The 19,456-nt window shown below is 35.5% G+C and overlaps 2 protein-coding genes across 2 annotated transcripts; one reads left to right on the plus strand and one right to left on the minus strand.

Annotated features, from left to right (window-relative positions):
- The first annotated feature begins 638 nt into the window (after nt 1-638).
- LOC141659749 (uncharacterized) lies at nt 639-1,448 on the plus strand. The gene has a single exon (XM_074466677.1). The coding sequence runs from the start codon at nt 639-641 to the stop codon at nt 1,446-1,448; it is 810 nt and encodes a 269-aa protein (XP_074322778.1).
- A 14,489-nt stretch (nt 1,449-15,937) lies between these two features.
- Nucleotides 15,938-17,074, minus strand: LOC141659750 (uncharacterized). The gene is made up of 2 exons (XM_074466679.1): nt 16,662-17,074; nt 15,938-16,319 (listed from the first exon to the last, which is right to left on the minus strand). Exons 1-2 carry the CDS (start codon nt 17,072-17,074, stop codon nt 15,938-15,940), a joined length of 795 nt encoding a protein of 264 aa, XP_074322780.1.
- Nucleotides 17,075-19,456: the final 2,382 nt, after the last annotated feature.

Here is a 19,456-nt window from a genome sequence, read left to right on the forward strand (position 1 = left end):
GCCTTTTATTATTTCTTCTAATAGCTTTTATATACAACTTAACACATAATTAATATAATATATATTTTACTAATTAAAAAATCAAATAAATATATCTGGGTTTAAAGTATGGCCAAGTCTTTTAATGGTCATATATACAATGAAATGGTGATAACTTATGTAAGATTTTATGATGGCATTGTTGTTAAATCATAGAAACTTTCTTGTGATTGTCCAGAGAATACAAAAATCAATAAAGATACAGGTGTAGTCTTCAAAACTGTTGGAATTAATCTCAAATATTTATATTTGTTTAGTTTTTATATTGTTCTATCTGAGGTGTGTAGTGTAGCATTTGTTTGAATAAGTCGAACATGTTAACGTGTTTGTAGGATTGAGAATGGGTCAGCAGTGGTTGAGTTGTATTAGGATTTAATCTGGATCATGTCCTAGTTTATATGCTTCAGTTTCAGTTGCTATTTCTATATATGTAATGTATTGCTTTTCATTTGGATAAGAAGAAATTTCAGTCGAGTAAATCTTTTCAGCATATACAAACAGTTAGGTATTATTATACTTGCTGAGGGTGTAAATTTATTATTAGTAAGAGTTGGTATCACAGCAGGAATGGTCGTGACTGTCAAGGAACAATACCAACGATGGAGGTGAACAAAGGCAAGGGAGGGTCAATAGGCTTGAGTTACCCAATGCTGACAAGTAGTAACTATACAACTTGGGCTGTCAAGATGAAAGTCTTCATGCAGGCACAAGGGGTATGGATTACAATGGAACCAAGTGATCCCAAGGCTGCCATTAAAGACAAAACAGACAAAGTGGCCATGGAAATGTTGTATCAGGGCATACCTGAAGATGTATTGCTCTCATTGGTAGAAAAGAAAACGGCAAAGGACTTATCGGAAATGATAAAGACCATACATCAAGGTGCCAACAGAGTTAAGAAGGCCAGGATTCAAACTCTCAAATCTGAGTTTGAAAATTTGAGCATGAAATATAACGAAAACATTGATGATTTTCACATGAGGTTGAATGGACTCGTAATGAATATACGGGCATTAGGAGAGGACATGGTGGAGTCATATGTCGTGAAAAAACTCCTACGTGCAGTCCCTTCCAGATTTTTACACATCACAGCTACCATAGAACAATTTGGGAATCTTGACACAATGACTGTGGAGGAGGCTGTTGGATCACTAAAGGCACACGAAGAAAGAGTGAAAGGAAAACCAGAGATCGGGGAAACTCAATTGATGCTCACTGAAGAGGAGTGGGCAAAGCGTGAAAATAATGATGGAAAACTACTACTCACTCGAGAGGAGTGGCAAAAATGCAACAATACTGAAAGGTCAACAGGGTTGAAGAGCCGTGGAAATTCTAATAAAAATAAGATAAAATGTTTTAATTGCAATGTCTATGGACACTTTACAGCTGAGTGTCGGAAACCTAAATGAAAGAAGGAGCAGAGACAAGAGGCATATATGGCTGCTGTAGACGACGATGAACCAGCATTGTTATTGGCAAAGTATGACAAGAATGAATCAAAATTGATATTGGATGAGACCAAGGTAATATTCTCTTTACTGTAAAAAGATGGAGAGCAAACTAGTGAGTCCAATATGTGGTATCTCGACAATGGCACGAGCAACCATATGACTGGGTGTAAGGTAAAGTTCACAGACTTAGAGATGGGTCTACAGTCGATATAGAAGTACGAGGTACCGTGATGTTGGCATGCAAAAATAGAGAAATGAAAGTCCTATACGATGTGTACTACATCCCAAGTCTACGAAATAACATAATCAGCCTGGGGCAAATGTCAGAGGAAGGCAACAAAGTGGTACTCAGAGGAGAATTCTTGTGGGTTTTTGACAAACAAGAACAAGAAAGACTGTTGATGAAAGTCAAGAGATCAACAAACAGACTATACAAGATTGTTATTGAGGCCAATAAACAGACTATACAAGATTGAATCTAAATCGGATGAAGATTCTAGGTTGTTGCACACTCGCCTTGGTCATGTAAACTACCAAGCCATGTCTCTAAGGTCCAAGAACCAGATGGTGAAGTGATTTCCAAAGACGATCAAACCAGATACTGTGTGTGATGTTTGCCTTATGTCAAAGCAAACCCGAAAGCAATTTCCAGTCAAGACAAATTTCAGAGCTAAGAATGTGCTTGAATTGGTGCACAAAGACTTGTGTGGGCCAATTTCTCCAGAAACTGGTTCTGTATTCAAGTATTTCTTTTTACTAGTTCATGACTTCAGTCATTACATGTGGGTTTATCATTTGAATCCTACCTCGATCCAACTTAACTTAGAATCCTAGCTCGCACACTGGACTGAGAATTCTCGTTACCGACAATTTCCTTTTCAACTATTGAAAACATAAAAAGGTTTGCAAGAGTGAGCTAACTAGCTCAGCAAGTCATAATAGTAATAACTGAGGTTAAACAATAACCAATTGAAATGATTCAGAAGAATCAAGTTTCTTATTAAGCAATGATTAGAATTGGATATTCACTTTTCATTTTATAAACCAAGGTTAGTCTGCTGATCAGTCACACACTAATCCCGAGCAAGGCTCCCCGCTTTGCTCTATATACTGGATCCAAGGCACGCATTGGCCTATTATGAATCTGGTCCGACCACGAATCTGGTCCACATTTATAAAACCATCCAATTCTAAAATAATTAAATATGATAACCAATATAATTCAATAAGCGGAATCATAAATAACATTTATCTTGAAGTATAGGGTGATTCACAATCCCATGAAGGTATAACAAAGATTTCAAAAAGATTGGCTTTCAATTAAGGAAAGGGTTGGTATGTTAAGGAAAGGGTTGGTATAAGACCAAGGGTTTAAGGGTTACAAGGATTGGTCTTCTGTTAAACAAGGAATAAGGGTTGATATGTCAAGTAATTCAATATCGGTAATCAGTATGTGGTAGATATATATTTTTGGAGTAGTATAGTATGTGTCTGGCTCGTATCTGAGAATTCAACAATCGATGGTTTATGAAGAATAAGGCTTATGGCTCAAGATCAATAAGAATCAGGGTTCAAGGTTGAATAGTTTAAAGCGCTTGCAATATAAAACATGATTTATTTTGAATACTAGCAACATGTTATGAGGAATTTTGAAAATATTTGAAATATATCTTGAAGAAGGTTCAGAAGTACTTGCTTTATTACCGATGATTTCCAACTTGTACCCATCTAACAGTTTTACTTTTCCATCACTTTCCTTCTTTTTTTCTATGCCTTGCTTTTATTCCTCGATCACTTGCTTTTATTTTCTACACTTCAGTTCTATTTAATGATCACTGGCTATTTTTTCTATGCCTCGCTTACTCTGCTAGGCATCACAAGTATCTATCAATACTCCATCTCATATCATTCTAATCATCACATAGACGTCATAAGCTTTTATCTACCATTCATTTTACCCAAATAAATAATAACCACATAGGCATATAACACATCAATCAGATAGCACATAGCACATAGCATACATGATATTCGATCAAAATAATTTTTCAAAAAAGATTCGGGGTCAAAATGATCTTCCAGGTATTTAAAACTAATTCTTGAACATTTTTCAGAATTAAAATGGGTATCCGAATCATTTTATAATTAAATAACAGGGTGCGAATACTCGAATCTGGCTTTAAAATAATTTTATAATAATTATTAAGCCTTGAAAATAATTTAAAATAATATTTTAAAGCTCGAAACTATTTTTCGGAATTTTTAAATCAAAAAAAAAATTAAATCCAATTATTAAATAAATTAAAATTAGCTAATAATTAATTAAATGAATTAATCAATTAATATTAAATTAATCGATTAATTAAAAAAATTAAAAACTAATTAAAATTATTTAATAAAATAAATCAGATCTATTTTTGGATAAATAAATAAATTAAAACAATTTTCTTAATTTAAAATAATTAAACAAATCATTTTCAAAACAGTAATCCATTTTCTGGAAGTTTTTAAAACATGCATCCATTATTTGCAAGATTACAGAAACTTTGGGGGTCAACTTGTAAAAACATAATTTCATAAATGAATTTGAACCACAACAGATCAAAACCGGGTCGAACCCCGGGTCAAAATTGACCCGAATGGGTCACCTGATTCTGAAGAATACGGCGGCCGGGGAAAGAATCCAGCGAGGCAATTTAACAGCAAACACGAACCGGGTTAAATGATTCTGCATATCAAACAAATTCTGGCCCTAGCAGCAACCCAGGGACGTTCCTTTGTATCGCTTACAACCCCTAGAACCAGTTCCCCGGCGAACTCACCATTAACGCCAGCGAGTTCGAAGGTTTTCCGGCGAACTCATTCCGGTGTCCAAACTTTGATTTCTTTACATGTTTCGATTGCTCATAAAATGATCTAATATTTAGTACTCATCAAACATATCTAGAATCAACCGTTATAAAAATCCCAAATTTCGATTGAGTTTATTCATGAACATAAACCCTAATTTTCAAGTGTTCATAATTAAACATCAATTTCTATATGTTATTGAACTCGATTTTTGACATATTATATACCAAATTTGTCAGGAGAAAATTGTCTACATGATTATACCATCAAATCACATCAAAAACATCAAGAATAAAAATTCCTAATTTAAACTTTAATTCATTCAAATTAAAAAAATTAAATAAAAAAAATACCTTAATTCCTGCACAAAAATGGATGATTGATTCAGAATGGGTTTTTCGAGAGCTTCGATTTGATATATTGCACGCTTGAATCGGAGTTCGATAACGCATACGTTCGTGCGTTTGATTCTAAAGAACGTAACATTTTAGTGTTTTTCTCTGTATTTTCTATATTTTTACTAATGGATTATGATTATACGAATAAAATGAAATAATAAAAGGGCTATATATATTTAAGGAATATTGGTTCGTGTTGGATCATTTTGGATCGATAAATTAGTTGTTTAGCAGCTAAGTAACTGCAAAAAGGATCCGATTTGACACTCGTATGGGATAATTATCCAAACCGAGCTTTTTATAAAAACTTTATACAAAAATAATGTAATAATATCCTGTATTTCGAGAATACGGGTTTTGTTGATTCACCGAAATAATAATTGTATCGAAAATCTTGCGCCGGGATGCGCACGGGTCAAACCGTAATCCGGATTGAAAAAGTCAAATCACGGAAAATGTCCGGAATTACCAGATTAGGTTAGTAAAGAGTTTTCGGAAGAGTTTCACGTAGTAAAAACGTAAAAACGGTTGAAGTTGGAAGATTCCCGGCTTTATAAAATAGTTTTGTAATTATTCAGAAAATAATTAATAAATTCATAAATTAATATAAAATCATATAACCCTCCAAAAATTACCAGAAAAATATCACAATTATCTATATTTTATTCTGGACATAATAAAATTAACATACCTATACTTTATCACATATAAACATCCACATATCAACACCAATCATCAGATAATTCACCAAAAATCACATAATAATCACATAATAATTATTTATTGATAAAAATAATTATACGCTATATCCCGGATATTACAAGGACTGGCTGAAGCGTACAGGCAACACTGATGGGACTAGCAATTCGCGAGGTGATCGTGGTTTCAAAGGCACGAGTCGAGACAAAAGCACTGTGAGGTGTTTCAACTGTATTATGTTGGGGCATTATGCTGCAGATTGCAAGAGGCCTCGTCGAGAAAGAAATCAAAAGTCTGAAGCAAATCTGGTGGAAATCAAAGATGACGAGCCTGTATTATTGCTGTCTGAGCTAGATGAAAGTAAAACAACAATGGTGTTGCTGAACGAGGAGAAAGTAATCCCGAGATTGGAGAAAGACCCAACAACGAAGAGAACGTCACAAGTATGGTCCTTGGACAATGGAGCTAGTAATTATATGACCAGAGATAAAACAAAATTCTCGATGCTGGATGAAGGAATAACAGGTGAGGTAAAGTTTGGAGACGGGTCAACCGTGAATATCAAAGGGAAAGGGTCAATCACTTTCAAGTGTAAAAACGAATAAGAAAGAATATTTGATAATGTGTTCTACATTTCATGCCACTGTAACAACATTATAAGTCTTGGACAGATGTCGGAAGAAGGAAACAAGGTGGTAATGCTTCGTGAGCTATTGTGGGTTTATGAGAAAGATGGGAGGGCGTTGATGAAAGTTAAGGGGTCAGTGAATCGGTTGTATAAAATTATGCTAGAAGAGTCACCAGGTGCCTGCTTATATACACAGAATACAAAGATGGAAGAAGACTTATGGCTATGGCAATGTCGCCTAGGCCACGCCAATTTTAATGTAATGTCCACCTTGAAGTAAAATGATATGGTTGTGGGTCTACCCAGATTACTTCAACCTACTGAAGTATGCAAGGGATGTCTCATGGCGAAGCAAATACGGACTCTGTTTCCCTCTCAGACGAACTATGCATCTAGCAAAGGGTTAGAGCTTGCCCGCGGTGACTTATGCGAACCAATCTCTCCACCGACCCCATTTGGAAAGAGGTATTTCTTACTTTTAGTCGATGATTTCAGTCGTATGATGTGGGTTTTCTTTCTATCGACCAAATATGAAGCTTTTGAAGGTTTTAAAAAATTTAAAGTACCGGTTGAAAATGAGTCAGACAAGAAAATTAAAACTCTCTGTACTGATAGAGGTGGTGAGTTTTGTTCCCTGAAATTAAAAAGATTTTGTGAAGATGATGGAATCCTTAGGCAATATACTGCTCCTTATTCTCTACAACAAAATGGTGGGTGTAATGAAGAAATAAAACAGTTATAGCCACGGCACGAAGTTTTTTTAAAGGAGAAGGGCGTACCGTCAGAATTCTGGGGCGAAGCAGTAAGGCACTCAGGATACGTGCTAAACAGATTGCCTGCATGAGCCTTGTCAAGCTATACAGCCTATGAAGCTTGGACAGGGAGTAAACCTGATATCTCTCATCTCAGAGTATTTGGTTGCTGTGCGTATATGAAGGTACCATCGGTGCATACTCAAAAATTGGATGATCGCCGTCAATATGTTGTGTACTTTGGACGGGAGCCCGACACAAAAGTCCATCGACTGTATGACCCAGACAAAAAGAAGGTGTCTGTCAGCAGAGATGTAAAATTTATGGAGTCAAAGTCGTGGGTTTGGAACATCGTGGGAAAAACAAATGAAGCCCATTCTCAGTTCTTTAGTGAAGCTGATACAGAGGAGGTAGAAGAACCTGCAACACCAGTTACCCAGACTATATCAATCCAGTCGAGTGAGACACTCCCATTCAGTGGATCAATATCGACAGGTAGCAGCAGTTCTCAGACATCAGGTGCAAGCAACACACCAAAATGTTTCAGAACATTGTCTTCAATCTATGGCACTACAGAGGAAATAGAGGCGGAAGATGAGCACTTGTTATTCTTGGGGGTCGAGGAGCCAGTTACATATATTCAGGCCACCAAAGAACAGGCTTGAAATGATGCTATGCGAATCGAAATAGAAGCTATTGAAAGAAATAATACATGGCAGTTAGTCAAGCTTCCCAGTGGCCAGAAACCAATAGGTTTAAAATGGGTCTACAAATTAAAGAAAAATGTTGAAAGAGACGTGGTGAAGCAAAAAGTGAGGCTTGTCGCAAAAGGATATGTGAAGAAATAGGGAGTCGATTTTGAGGAGGTGTTTGCGCCAATAATCCGTCTTCAAACTGTGTGTTTATTGTTGGCGTTAGCAGCAAAACATTGCGAGGAAGTCCACCATCTTGATGTTAATTCAGCCTTTTTGAATGGTGATTTGCAAGAAGATGTATATATTATGCAGCCAGAGGGTTTTGTGTAAAAAGGCAAGGAATAGATAGTGTACAAGTTACTGAAAGCGTTGTATGGACTTTGATATTCTGGGCGTGGAAATTCTGGGCTTCACTAAATGCCCATATGGGCATGCAGTATATACGAAGCGGGTAGGCAATGAAACATTGATAATTGAAGTATATGTAGATGACTTGTTGGTTACAGGAACCAGCATATCACTAATAAACTCGTTCAAGGAACATATGAGTCAGATATTTGATATGAGCGATCTTGGTAGATTGTCTCATTATCTCGGAATAGAAGTAAGCCAAGGAAAAGAGTTCATCGAGCCAAAGCAGACTTCATATGAAAAGAAACTGCTATAGAGGTGTGGTATGGGTGAATGTAAGCCTACAAAATATCCAATGGAGCCAACGTTACAGCTGCACAAGGATGTAAACGGAAAGCCAGTAGACTCAACTGAGTTTAAAAGTGTTGTGGGAGGTCGGAGATATCTAGTTCATACGCGATCAGATATCTCCTATCCTGTTGGAATTGTAAGCCACAAGATGGAGCGACCCACGGTCATGCACTGGAATGTTGTGAAGTGAATTCTCCGTTATTTGAAAGGTACGCTTGGTTTTGGTCTAATCTATTCAAAGGGAAGTGGAAATAACATATTATCGGGTTACTCTGATAGTGATCTAGCGGGGCAAATAGATGACAGGAAATCTACTGGGGGAATGGCTTTCTATTTAAATGAGAGTTTGATTACATGGGTGTCTCAGAAACAGCGTTGCGTAGCTCTATCATCATGTGAAGCAGAATTTATGGCAGCTACGTCGGCTGCTTGTCAAGGTATATGGTTACGAAATTTGTTGGGAAATATTACAGAGGAGAAGGTAGGTCTTGTATATAGACAACAAATCAGCGATCGATTAAGCTAAGAATCCTGTGTTCCAAGGGAGAAGTAAACACATTGATATATGATACCATTATATTCGTGAATGTGTTGAGCAAGGCGAGATAAAGGTTGAGCATATTAGAACTGGAGATCAGCGTGCAGATGTCTTGACTAAAGCTATGGCCACTGTCAAGTTCGAGAGACTACGGGCACTGCTTGGCATGAAGAACTTGCAGAAACCAAATTTAGATTAAGGGGGTATTTGTTGGTTTTAATTTAAATTTAGTTTTTATATTTTGAAGTTTGTTTTTAAATAAATTAGCTATTAAGCCAAGTCTGCAACTAAGGCCTAGTCAGGTGTTTATTTCCTATTTTATAGGATCGTGGAGTAGTAGATCAGGAGTAGGAATGAAGTTGCTATTTTTTAGGAATCAGTAACTCTTGTTTATGTTTAAGTACTTCTTGTAATCTTTAGTTCTCAATAACAAAAACGGAGTATCACATTGAGCTCTTCAGCTATATCTATTTTGTCTATTAAAGAGTTTAAATATATAGTTCTGATTCTTTAATTATAAGTCTTCTACATCTCATATGAAAGTGGAAAACTACTTATAGACTTATAGTATTATGTGATAAGTTGGGCAATGAAAAACAAATTAAAATAGTCAGGAAAAAAGGGAATTCCGGGAATTGAACTAAGAACCTATCGCGCCCTAAGAGAGAATCATACAACTAGACTAAATGCCATCATGGGTAAAAACCAAAAAATAGTTTAAAAAATCTCTATCACCCCCAAAAGAGGAACAAGTAACACAAAAAGATTTGAAAAATCCCGTTGTCTGATTTTTGTCTTTAATCCACATAGTTTATGTCGGAGAGCAATGCTTTTATAGCAAACAACATTAATTTGGTAGCAAATACTTGTCTATCTATCTTTCCTTTTTAGACGATTATTGCACAAACTATTTTAAAGTATTCATTATGGTTTCTTTTGTAATTCACCGACAACGCACTTACCTTACACCTCTTAATTTCTAACCGTTGGTTGTGGCCTGGGGGTCAAGCATATTAGGAGCTAAAATATTATTGTAAATTATAATTGAATATACACATTAAGAAATTGATTTTTGATGAGGAGCCGAAGAACTGCAAACGTCCATTACATCTCAAACCACAAATGGATTAAGCTACCAATCCACTTCGAACACGTTCATTAAATACAAACAGAAACATCCTCATACGATAGATGTCCAATTCCCTACTCACAATTCAAATTATTATACATGTAAATGGTGACATACCATTAGTACATATTTGTATAGTCATAAATGAAACCTATCAATTTCGTATTCTTTTTTATTATTAAATTTCATATCCAGACTCGCTTGAGAATATAGACATAATTCAAAGCACAAATGAACATAGGCAAAAATAGAAAGAAATATACGCGAGGCTGTTAAATAAAGTGAAGAATCTACAAATATAATGTTATACAATTTATGCATTCACTCACATATATGTGCTTCTTTGATGTTTCAACCAATTGTTTTAGAGAAAATTGTAAACGGACCATAAGTATAAATTGGTCTTGGTCACTTCCATGGATTACAATGCAGACTAGAGCAAGACTCAACCTGTTTAGTTTATGCAGACGGCTTCTCCAATGGTTCCATCACAACACTTGCAAATCAATCCTAGCATTCCCTATAATTTTGAGTTACCTCCTCTATTCATCGTATCATTATTCATTTTACTAAGAGAGGACCATCAAATTAATTTAATTAAACTGAATTTCTAAATTACAAGTCATTATATATATCCGGTTTACTTACATATCACCATCATAAAGTAGAAACTTCAATCCCCTGCAGCTCATAGTGTTATTTAGTATCAGACACCGGAGTTCATTTTAATATGTAGACCCTTGGATAATTGATTTCAAAAATTCTCATTTGACATGTAGTCATAATAAACTAGCATTTTTAAATAGTAGTTTGTAACACTCCTATACCACATTTGAAAGTTGTCAAGCTATATTTTTTAGTATCATAAGTAAAACTCATTATGTGGTAGTCCACTATTACATGTCAAATGAAAATTTATAAAACCGATTACACACACATCAGCCGATTAGAATGAAATTACGGGTGTGAGATACCAGATAGCATATAGGCAATAATGAGATTAGATGATTTTTCAAAGACCTTTTCATTAAATGAAAAATAGATTGTAACAAAAGTACTTAATAGCCACATTAACAAAATTAGCTAATTATTTTTCTACCATTGATACATATTTATATTAGAAACGAAAGTATGATAAATCATCACTTAAATATATGAATTTTGATATAGTGATGTATCACTGGTACCCCACTATTATATTCACCTATGAATATAAACATACATGATTAAAATTGATAAACACAAAAATAAAAATTATGGCAAAAAGACTTTGCAATCCCATCTCCCATACATATGGTTAAGGATCAGATTAGCTCAAGTTTCCAAATTACTGAAACAACTCATTGCATTCACAAATCCTCGATAATATAACTAACCAATAATATAAAAGAAAATTGTATCACTAATTTTCTATGAATACAACTATTAAAAAACCAAATCTATATAATCTTAGCATTGTTCATGAAACATGGTCATCTTAAAAAAATTATTTTTAATATAATGATGTACCATGAACATCCTAAAATTATATGAATTTGATAAACTATAACACATTTTTGTTTACAAATTTAATTATTTTTACACTAAACATATGAGAAGTCCTCTTACTATCATTCTATACAAGAATACATAAAAAAGGACACTCATTGATTTGTAATTTGTGTATGAGGAACATAGATTGTGCCCGTATTTATAGTAGAATACATGCATATGAAAAAATAAGTCAATAACATTAGCATTGATTTCAAAGTATAAGGTATGTTTACAGCTGGATAACATCCACCAAATACAAATTTCATAAATACTCATTTAATTTGTGATAGGTATACAGCTGGAAAAATAAAGTATAATTTTTTACATATATTTATATATAATATAGGTGGACTTTTTTCTTATGAACATAATATGAAAGACACATTTTTATTAAATATTATGCAATTTTAATTGATGAGAGGTATTTATATATTTAAAAATAAATTATTTGGATATAATGCACAATATACGTTTTTTAATCTTATGTAAAATGTAACTTAACTACAATAAAAAACAAACATTTTTAAATATTATGCAATTTTGGATAGCAAAATATAGTATATCCAAAAATAAATTATTTTAGTAGCAAAGGGCACATTTTTTTACAAAAAGGATAAGGAAAAATATTAAATAAGTAGTAATATATGAATATGTATATTTATCCATAATATACTTTTAAAGTGAAACAATAATTTTTAGATTATTAAGATATATGCATACTCATGATTTGTTGGTGGTTCACCACAAGGACATATGAGCTATTTTGACACTGGACTATACAAGTGTCCCTAATGGAAGGGTAAATGACTAATTGTTAATTGTCACAATACAATATTATTTTAATCTCTTTAGAAATAAATTGAATAGTCCTTTAAGTTTGCAAAATTGTTTAATTAAAACTTGAATATCTTTTAATTCTCAATAAATTAAGATTTGAGTGTTACTTAATCATATATTTATGAGCCTGAAACCACAAAATTTTGCTGCATCAAGTCACCAATGCCAAATTTTCCGAAGTTATAGACATATGCCTCTAATAAATGGATGGTCTCTAACATTTTGAAGGCTTAATCAATTACTGATATTATAACTATTTACGTATCAAGCTTGTCAAGCCTCTTTAGCTTCTTTAGAAGCTATATTTTAGTAATCATTGCCAATTTGCCATTATTTACATTAAATATTATGGTGATGAAGTCTTGCATTATTTCTTCTAATAGCTTTTTTATACAACTTAACACATAATTAATATAATATATATTTTACTAATTAGAAATTCAAATAAATGTATCTGGATATTCAAGTATTGTAAAATATAGACAAGAACAATATGTTAAACAGAAATGAAAGCAGGTATATTAATAACTGATGAGTTTTACAATTGAGAGAGTTACCTAAAAACAAATGCAAGTGAAGCAAATTTATCTAAAACTATGAGCCTAAAGTGATAGATACAATCTAGGGCTAAACACCTTAGTTTTCTCCACGACTTATTCTCCTGACTACACATCCTAACAACTCTGGAGTCCTACTCTTAGTGCAATACTAATACTAGTGAACAGCTGATTTATTTAAACAATAAAACAAATAAAATGTTTAGATTAATTCCAACATACACCCCCTTAATCTAAACTGACTTGAGTTACTTAACACCCAACAGGTTCCTCATTTTCTCAAACTTTTCTACGGACAGTGTTTTAGTGAGAATGTCTACACGCTACTCATTTGTGCTGACATATTTAATTTTGATCAGACCTTGTTCCAGGTATTCTCATATAAAATGATAGCGAATGTCTATGTGCTTGCTCCTACCGTGGAAGACCGGATTCTTGGCGAGATCAACAGTAGAACAATTATCGATATATTACATGACAGGCCCGGGCTCAACATCTGAAATGTAACTAAGAACTTGTTGCAGCCATATCCCTTGACATGCAGCTACTGTGGCTGCCATAAATTCTGCTTCATACGATGATAATACAACACATCTTTGTTTCTGAGAAATCCAAGTTATGAGACTGTAATCCAACTAAAACGCCACTCCACCAGTGCTCTTACGATCGTCCACACATCCTGCCAAGTCGCTATCTGAATAACCTGCCAGCAAATAGTTACCTTTTCCAGCCTTGTACAGTAATCCAAAATCCAAGGTTCCTCGTACATAGACGACTCCTACTGTATAGGCGCTATCAGGCCTGGTGTGCACTAGATAGCGCAAACCTCCAATTATGGATTTAAATTCTGTCGGGTTCACAGGTTCACCATTTTCATCTTTGTGCAGCAGCAGTTTTGGTTCCATAGGATATCTGACAGGATTACAGTCACTCATACTCGCCTTCTCCAGAATTTTCTTAGCGTAAGCCGTTTATTTTAGTTCAATAAACCCCTGGCCTTGCTCGACTTCCAGACCAAGATAATAAGTGAGTTGTCCCAAATCAGACATCTCAAATTCCCTGCCCATTTGCTCCTTGAAGTTGATTATGTGTGAAGTACTGGTGTCGGTGATCAAAAGATCATCAACGTAGACACCAACGACCAGTGACTCGGTTCCATCTCTCCTAGTGTAAACAGCGTGCTCAAACGAACATTTTACAAACCCCAACTTGTGAAGACATTTATTGAGCTGGGCATACCAGGCCCTTGGTGCCTGACGTAAACCATAAAGGGCCTTTAACAACCTATACACCTTTGACTCTTGTCCTCTTTTAACATACCCTTTAGGATGCACGACATACACCTCTTCCTGCAATTCTCCGTTGAAGAAAGCTGATTTTACATCAAGATGGTGTACTTCCCAAGAATTCTTTGCCGCAAGAGCTAGTAAAAGTCTTACTGTTTCAAGCCGTGTAACCGGGGCGAAAACCTCCTCATAATCTATCCCATGTTTCTGAACATAACCCTTTGCCACTAACCGAGCTTTGTGTTTTACAACCTCGCCATTAGTATCCTTCTTAACCTTGAAAACCCACTTTAAGTCGATGGCTTTATGCCCCTTAGGTAGGTCTTTAAGAACCAAGGTCTGGTTTTTCTCGATAGCATCGAGTTCAGCTTTCATTGCGTCCTTCCAAATTCAACTCTTAGCAGCCTGCTCATATAACATAGGTTCATCGATGCTCAACAAGTGCAATTCCTCTTTTAACTTTAAGTCTTCATCTTGAGCATAAATATTATTCATATTTCTGAACCTCAGAGGTGCACTGCTTTCGCTCGAGGTAGCTGAGATACTTCCTTCATTTGTTTCAGATCTAGATTCAGTACTCTGAATGACAGACGCATAAGTTTGAGGAGTTACAGTCTGACTCTGACTCGAGGTACGGCTGCTTGATTGCGGTGTGGTCACAATGGTGTCTTCACTGTCTGCGGTTTCAGCCTCAGGTTCAATATCTTCTATTCCCACTACTATGAACTTTCCTACTTCGGCACTTGTCAATTCACTATGATTCCAGGACCAGCTTTTCTCTTCTTCAAAACAGACATCCCGACTGACATGTATAACTCCTGTGGTTGGGTCATACAGCTGATGGGCCTTTGTTCCCGGTTCTCTACCGAAGTACACAACTCGTTTGCTTCTGTCGTCCAACTTTTTAACATAGACATTTGGAATTTTCATGTAAGCTACGCACCCAAACACACGAAGCTGATCAACATGAGGTTTTTCACCATACCAGGCCTCGTGAGGCGTGATTTCTGAGAGGGCTCGAGTGGGCAATTTGTTGAGTACATAAACTTTGTATCTAATTGCTTCTCCCCACATTTCAGATGGAACATTCCGCTCTTTTAGCATATTCCTGCCCATATGTTCTATTACGCCTTTCGACCACCCCGTTCTGTTGCGGAGAATATGGTGTTGTGTGCTGTCTCATAATGCCCATCTCTTCACAAAATTTATTGAACTATGTTGAGCAGAACTCTCCTCCATTGTCAGTCCATAATACTCGGATTCCTGGTGGAACACCATTCTCAACTAGAGCTTTAAAACCCTTGAAAGCTATCAGTGCTTTAGATTTTGCTTTGGGCATGTAAACCCACATCATTCTAGTAAAATCATCAACTAGCAACATAAAATATTTATTCCCCGCTGGTATTATGGGAGTGATAGGGCCACATAAATCTCCATGTATTAATTCTAAAACACGCTTCGCAGAAAAAACAGAGTGAGAAGGGAATGGCTTACGAGATTGTTTTGACATGAGGCAGCCACTACATGCTCCTGCTGGTTGTATCACCTTGGGTAGGCCATAAACCATTTATTTCCGGGACATAAGTTGTATAGCTGGAAAGTTGACGTGACCAAGGCGTAGATGCCAAAGTCATGTCTCATCTTCCACCATTGATAGTAAACAGTCACCTCGAACTTCCTTGACACATAGCTTGTACAATCTATTCGTACCTCTTTGTACCTTGATTAAGAGTTTCCCATCTGCGGTGTATACCCACAATATGTTTCCATCAAGAACAACTCGATTACCTTCCTCGGATAACTGACCCAGGCTAATTATGTTATTTCTGAGGGTTGGTATATACTATACATCTTTCAGTTCACGTTCTTCACCATTTTTACACACAAGCTTCACAGTTCCTCTGCCTTTTATGTGTATCATAGACCTGTCACCGAACTTCACTTGACCCATAACAGTTTCGTCTAAATCTTTGAACTTTCCACGATGCCCAGTCATATGACTGCTGGCACCATTGTCTAGATACCACATGTTGTCCTCCTCCGTATTAAGTTTAGTGCCTCTGTTGTTGTCGATCTTGTCGAATTCAGCCACAAGCAATGCAGGCTCATCATCAGTGATTTGAGTCAGATATGCCTCAGCTCGTTGTTCTCTGTCTCTCCTTGGCTTAGGGCATTCAGAAGCGAAATATCCGTGATTATGGCAGTTAAAACATTTGCCTCTACTCCTGTCACGAAACAGTCGACCGTCCTTACGGTAATCTCCATTGCCCCAATTTCCTCATTTGTTAGCTCGCTTCAACCATTCATCCCGTGTAAACAACAGTTTGGTCTCAGTGCCTTCATGTCATGACCACTCCTCTTCAGTAAGCATGAGTTGGCCGTTATTCACTTCATTCTGTCCGTATATTCTCTCCTAATGTGCCTTGAGGGATCCCACAACTTCTTCTACGGACATTTTCTCCTAATCTCCAAATTGCTCAATCGCTGACGCAATTTGAAGAAACTTCACAGGTACTGCTCTCAAGAGCTTTTTGACGATATATGTCTCCTCAACCTTCTCTCATAACATCCGGATGTTGGTCACCAGGCTATTCATCTTCATGCAGAAATCATCTAGCTGTTCTGTATCTTTCATGACAAGAGACTCAAATTCAGCCTTAAGAGTTTGAGCTTTCGCCTTTTTAACTTTGTTTGCTCCAAGGTGAACTGTTTTTATTGCCTCCCAAGCTGTCTTTGAGGTCATTTTGTCAGCTATTGACATTAACAGATCTTCACCTATCCCCTGATATATAATAGCCAAAGCTCGCTTATCCATCTTGTCTTCAATTGCAGCATTTGTGTCTTTGGGTTCAACCGCATCCCATACACCATGGGCCTGTATCAACACACGCATTTTCATAGCCCATGTTGTGTAATTTGTCTTAGTTAGAATTGGGTAGCTTAAACTGAAAGAACTTTCTTTTCCCTTGTTGGTCTCCATTTGCTTGAAGTGTGGCTTGCGATCGAGTGAAGCTCTGATACCAGGTGTAAAATATAGACAAAAACAATATTGTTAAACAGAAATGAAAGCAGCTATATTGATAACTGATGAGTTTTACAATCTGAGAGAGTTAACTAAAAACAAATGCAACTGAAGCAAATTTATCTAAAACTACTGAGCCTAAACTGATAGATACAAACCAGGGCTAAACACCTTAGTTTTCTCCAAGACTTATTCTCCTGACTACACATCCTAACAACTCCGGAGTCCTACTCTTACTGCAATACTAATACTAGTGACCAGCTGATTTATTTAAACAATAAAACAAATAAAACATTTAGATTACTTCCAACAAGTATGGCCAAGTCTTTTAATTGTCATATATACAGGGAAATGGTGATAACTTATGTAAGATTTTATGATGGCATTGTTGTTTAATCATAGAATCTTTCTTGTTATTGTCGAGAGAATACATAAATCAATAATGATACACCTTTAGTCTTCAAAACATGTTAAATGCATATATAATCTAAATAAAAGAACACTATCTTTTGATGTTTGTATGTACAGCTGGACTACTGAGTACTTATAAGCATCCTTGCAAGCACGAGTTTTGTTAGATATGACTAGGCCCATGGAATGAACATGATCCTAAGGCGTGTAACGGTTATTAGGAGACTGTGAGGAGAGGAGAATGTGAAGTTGTTAGGCTTAGAGCATCGGCTCACGAATACATCAAGAGATATACTTATTATTGTGAAAGGTGGGCTTTAAATCAAAAGTCAAGAGAGAAAGCATTAGCAGATCTAAGCGAGATATAAAATAAGAAACTTCAGAAACTCGAGAAAAAAAATTGTGAGCGAGAACACCTAAGTTTTTTTACCGAAGCTTGGGAGCAGATTTTTGAATAAAGGCTAGTGTTAAAATGGACTTATATTTATGGATATTCTATGCCACCAGAAGCATATACGAAACCAAAACTATTTGAGTAACCAGAAGCTGAGGCTGAGATGGCTTTAGAAAGGCTCCATGATTATGCAGAGAATAAGCTGCTAAAATACTTTAGGGATGAGGCTAGCTTAGAAGAATTTAATAAAAAAATTTGTAAAGAGCTTATAAACTCTAGTAAAAGAAAAGCATGTCCAATTGACAGATGCCTGGCAGTGTCAATATTGTACTGCCCTAAATGATTGTGACCATAACATTACACTTTTCTTGTAATCCTTTTAGAAAGTTTGAAAAATATCTTCCAGTTACCTTAGTTAAGTTTATAAGCTCCTTACGAAATTTTTTATTAAATTCTTCTGAGCCAACCTCATCCCTAAAGTATTTTAGCAGCTTATTCTCTACATAATCATGGAGCCTTTCTAAAGCCACCCCAGCCTCACCTTGTGGTTACTCAAATAGTTTTGTTTTCATATATGCTTCTGGTGGAATAGAATATCAATAAATATAAGTCCATTTTAACAATCACCTTTATTCAAAAAATTTCTCCCAAGTTTCCATAAAAATGCTTAGGTGTTCTCGCTGGCAATATTTTTTCTCGAGTTCCTGAAGTTTCTTATTTTATATCTCGCTTAGATCTGCTAATGCTTTCTCTCTTGACTTTTCATTTACAGCCCACCTTTCATAATATTGAGCATATCTCTTGATGTATTCGTGAACCGATGCTCTAAGCCTAACAACTTCACATTCTCCTCTCCTCACAGTATCCTAATAACCATTACACACCTTAGGATCATGTGCATTCCATGGTCCTATGCACATCGAACAAAACTGGTGCTTGCAAGGACGCTTATAAGTACTCAGTAGCATGCTCTAACTGTACATACAAACATTAAAAGATCGTGTTCTTTGATTTCGATGATAGATGCATCCAACATGTTTTGAAGACTAGATGTGTATCATTATTGATTTGTGTATTCTCTGGACAATCGCAAGAAAGTTTCTATTATTAAACAACAATACCATCATAAAATCTTACATAAGTTATCACCATTTCCGTGTATATATGACCATTAAAAGACTTGGGCATACTTTAATACCCAGATATATTTATTTATTTTCTAATTAGTAAAATATATATTATATTAATTATGTGATAAGTTGTATAAAAAAGCTATTAGAAGAAATAATGAAAGGCTTCATCAGGGTAATCTTTAAAGTAAATAATGACAAATTGGCAATGATTACTAAAATATAGCTTGTAAAGAAGCTAAAGAAGCTTGACAAGTAAATAGTTATAATATAATTGATTTATTAATCCTTGAAAATGTTAGAGACCATCCATTTATTCGAGGCATATGTCTACAACTTATGTAAAAAATTTGGCATTGGTGACTTGATGCGGCTAAATTTTGTGGATTCACGCTCAGAAATATA

The sequence above is a fragment of the Apium graveolens genome, chromosome 5, assembly GCF_009905375.1.
Source record: "Apium graveolens cultivar Ventura chromosome 5, ASM990537v1, whole genome shotgun sequence".
NCBI classification, from domain to species: Eukaryota; Viridiplantae; Streptophyta; class Magnoliopsida; order Apiales; family Apiaceae; genus Apium; species Apium graveolens.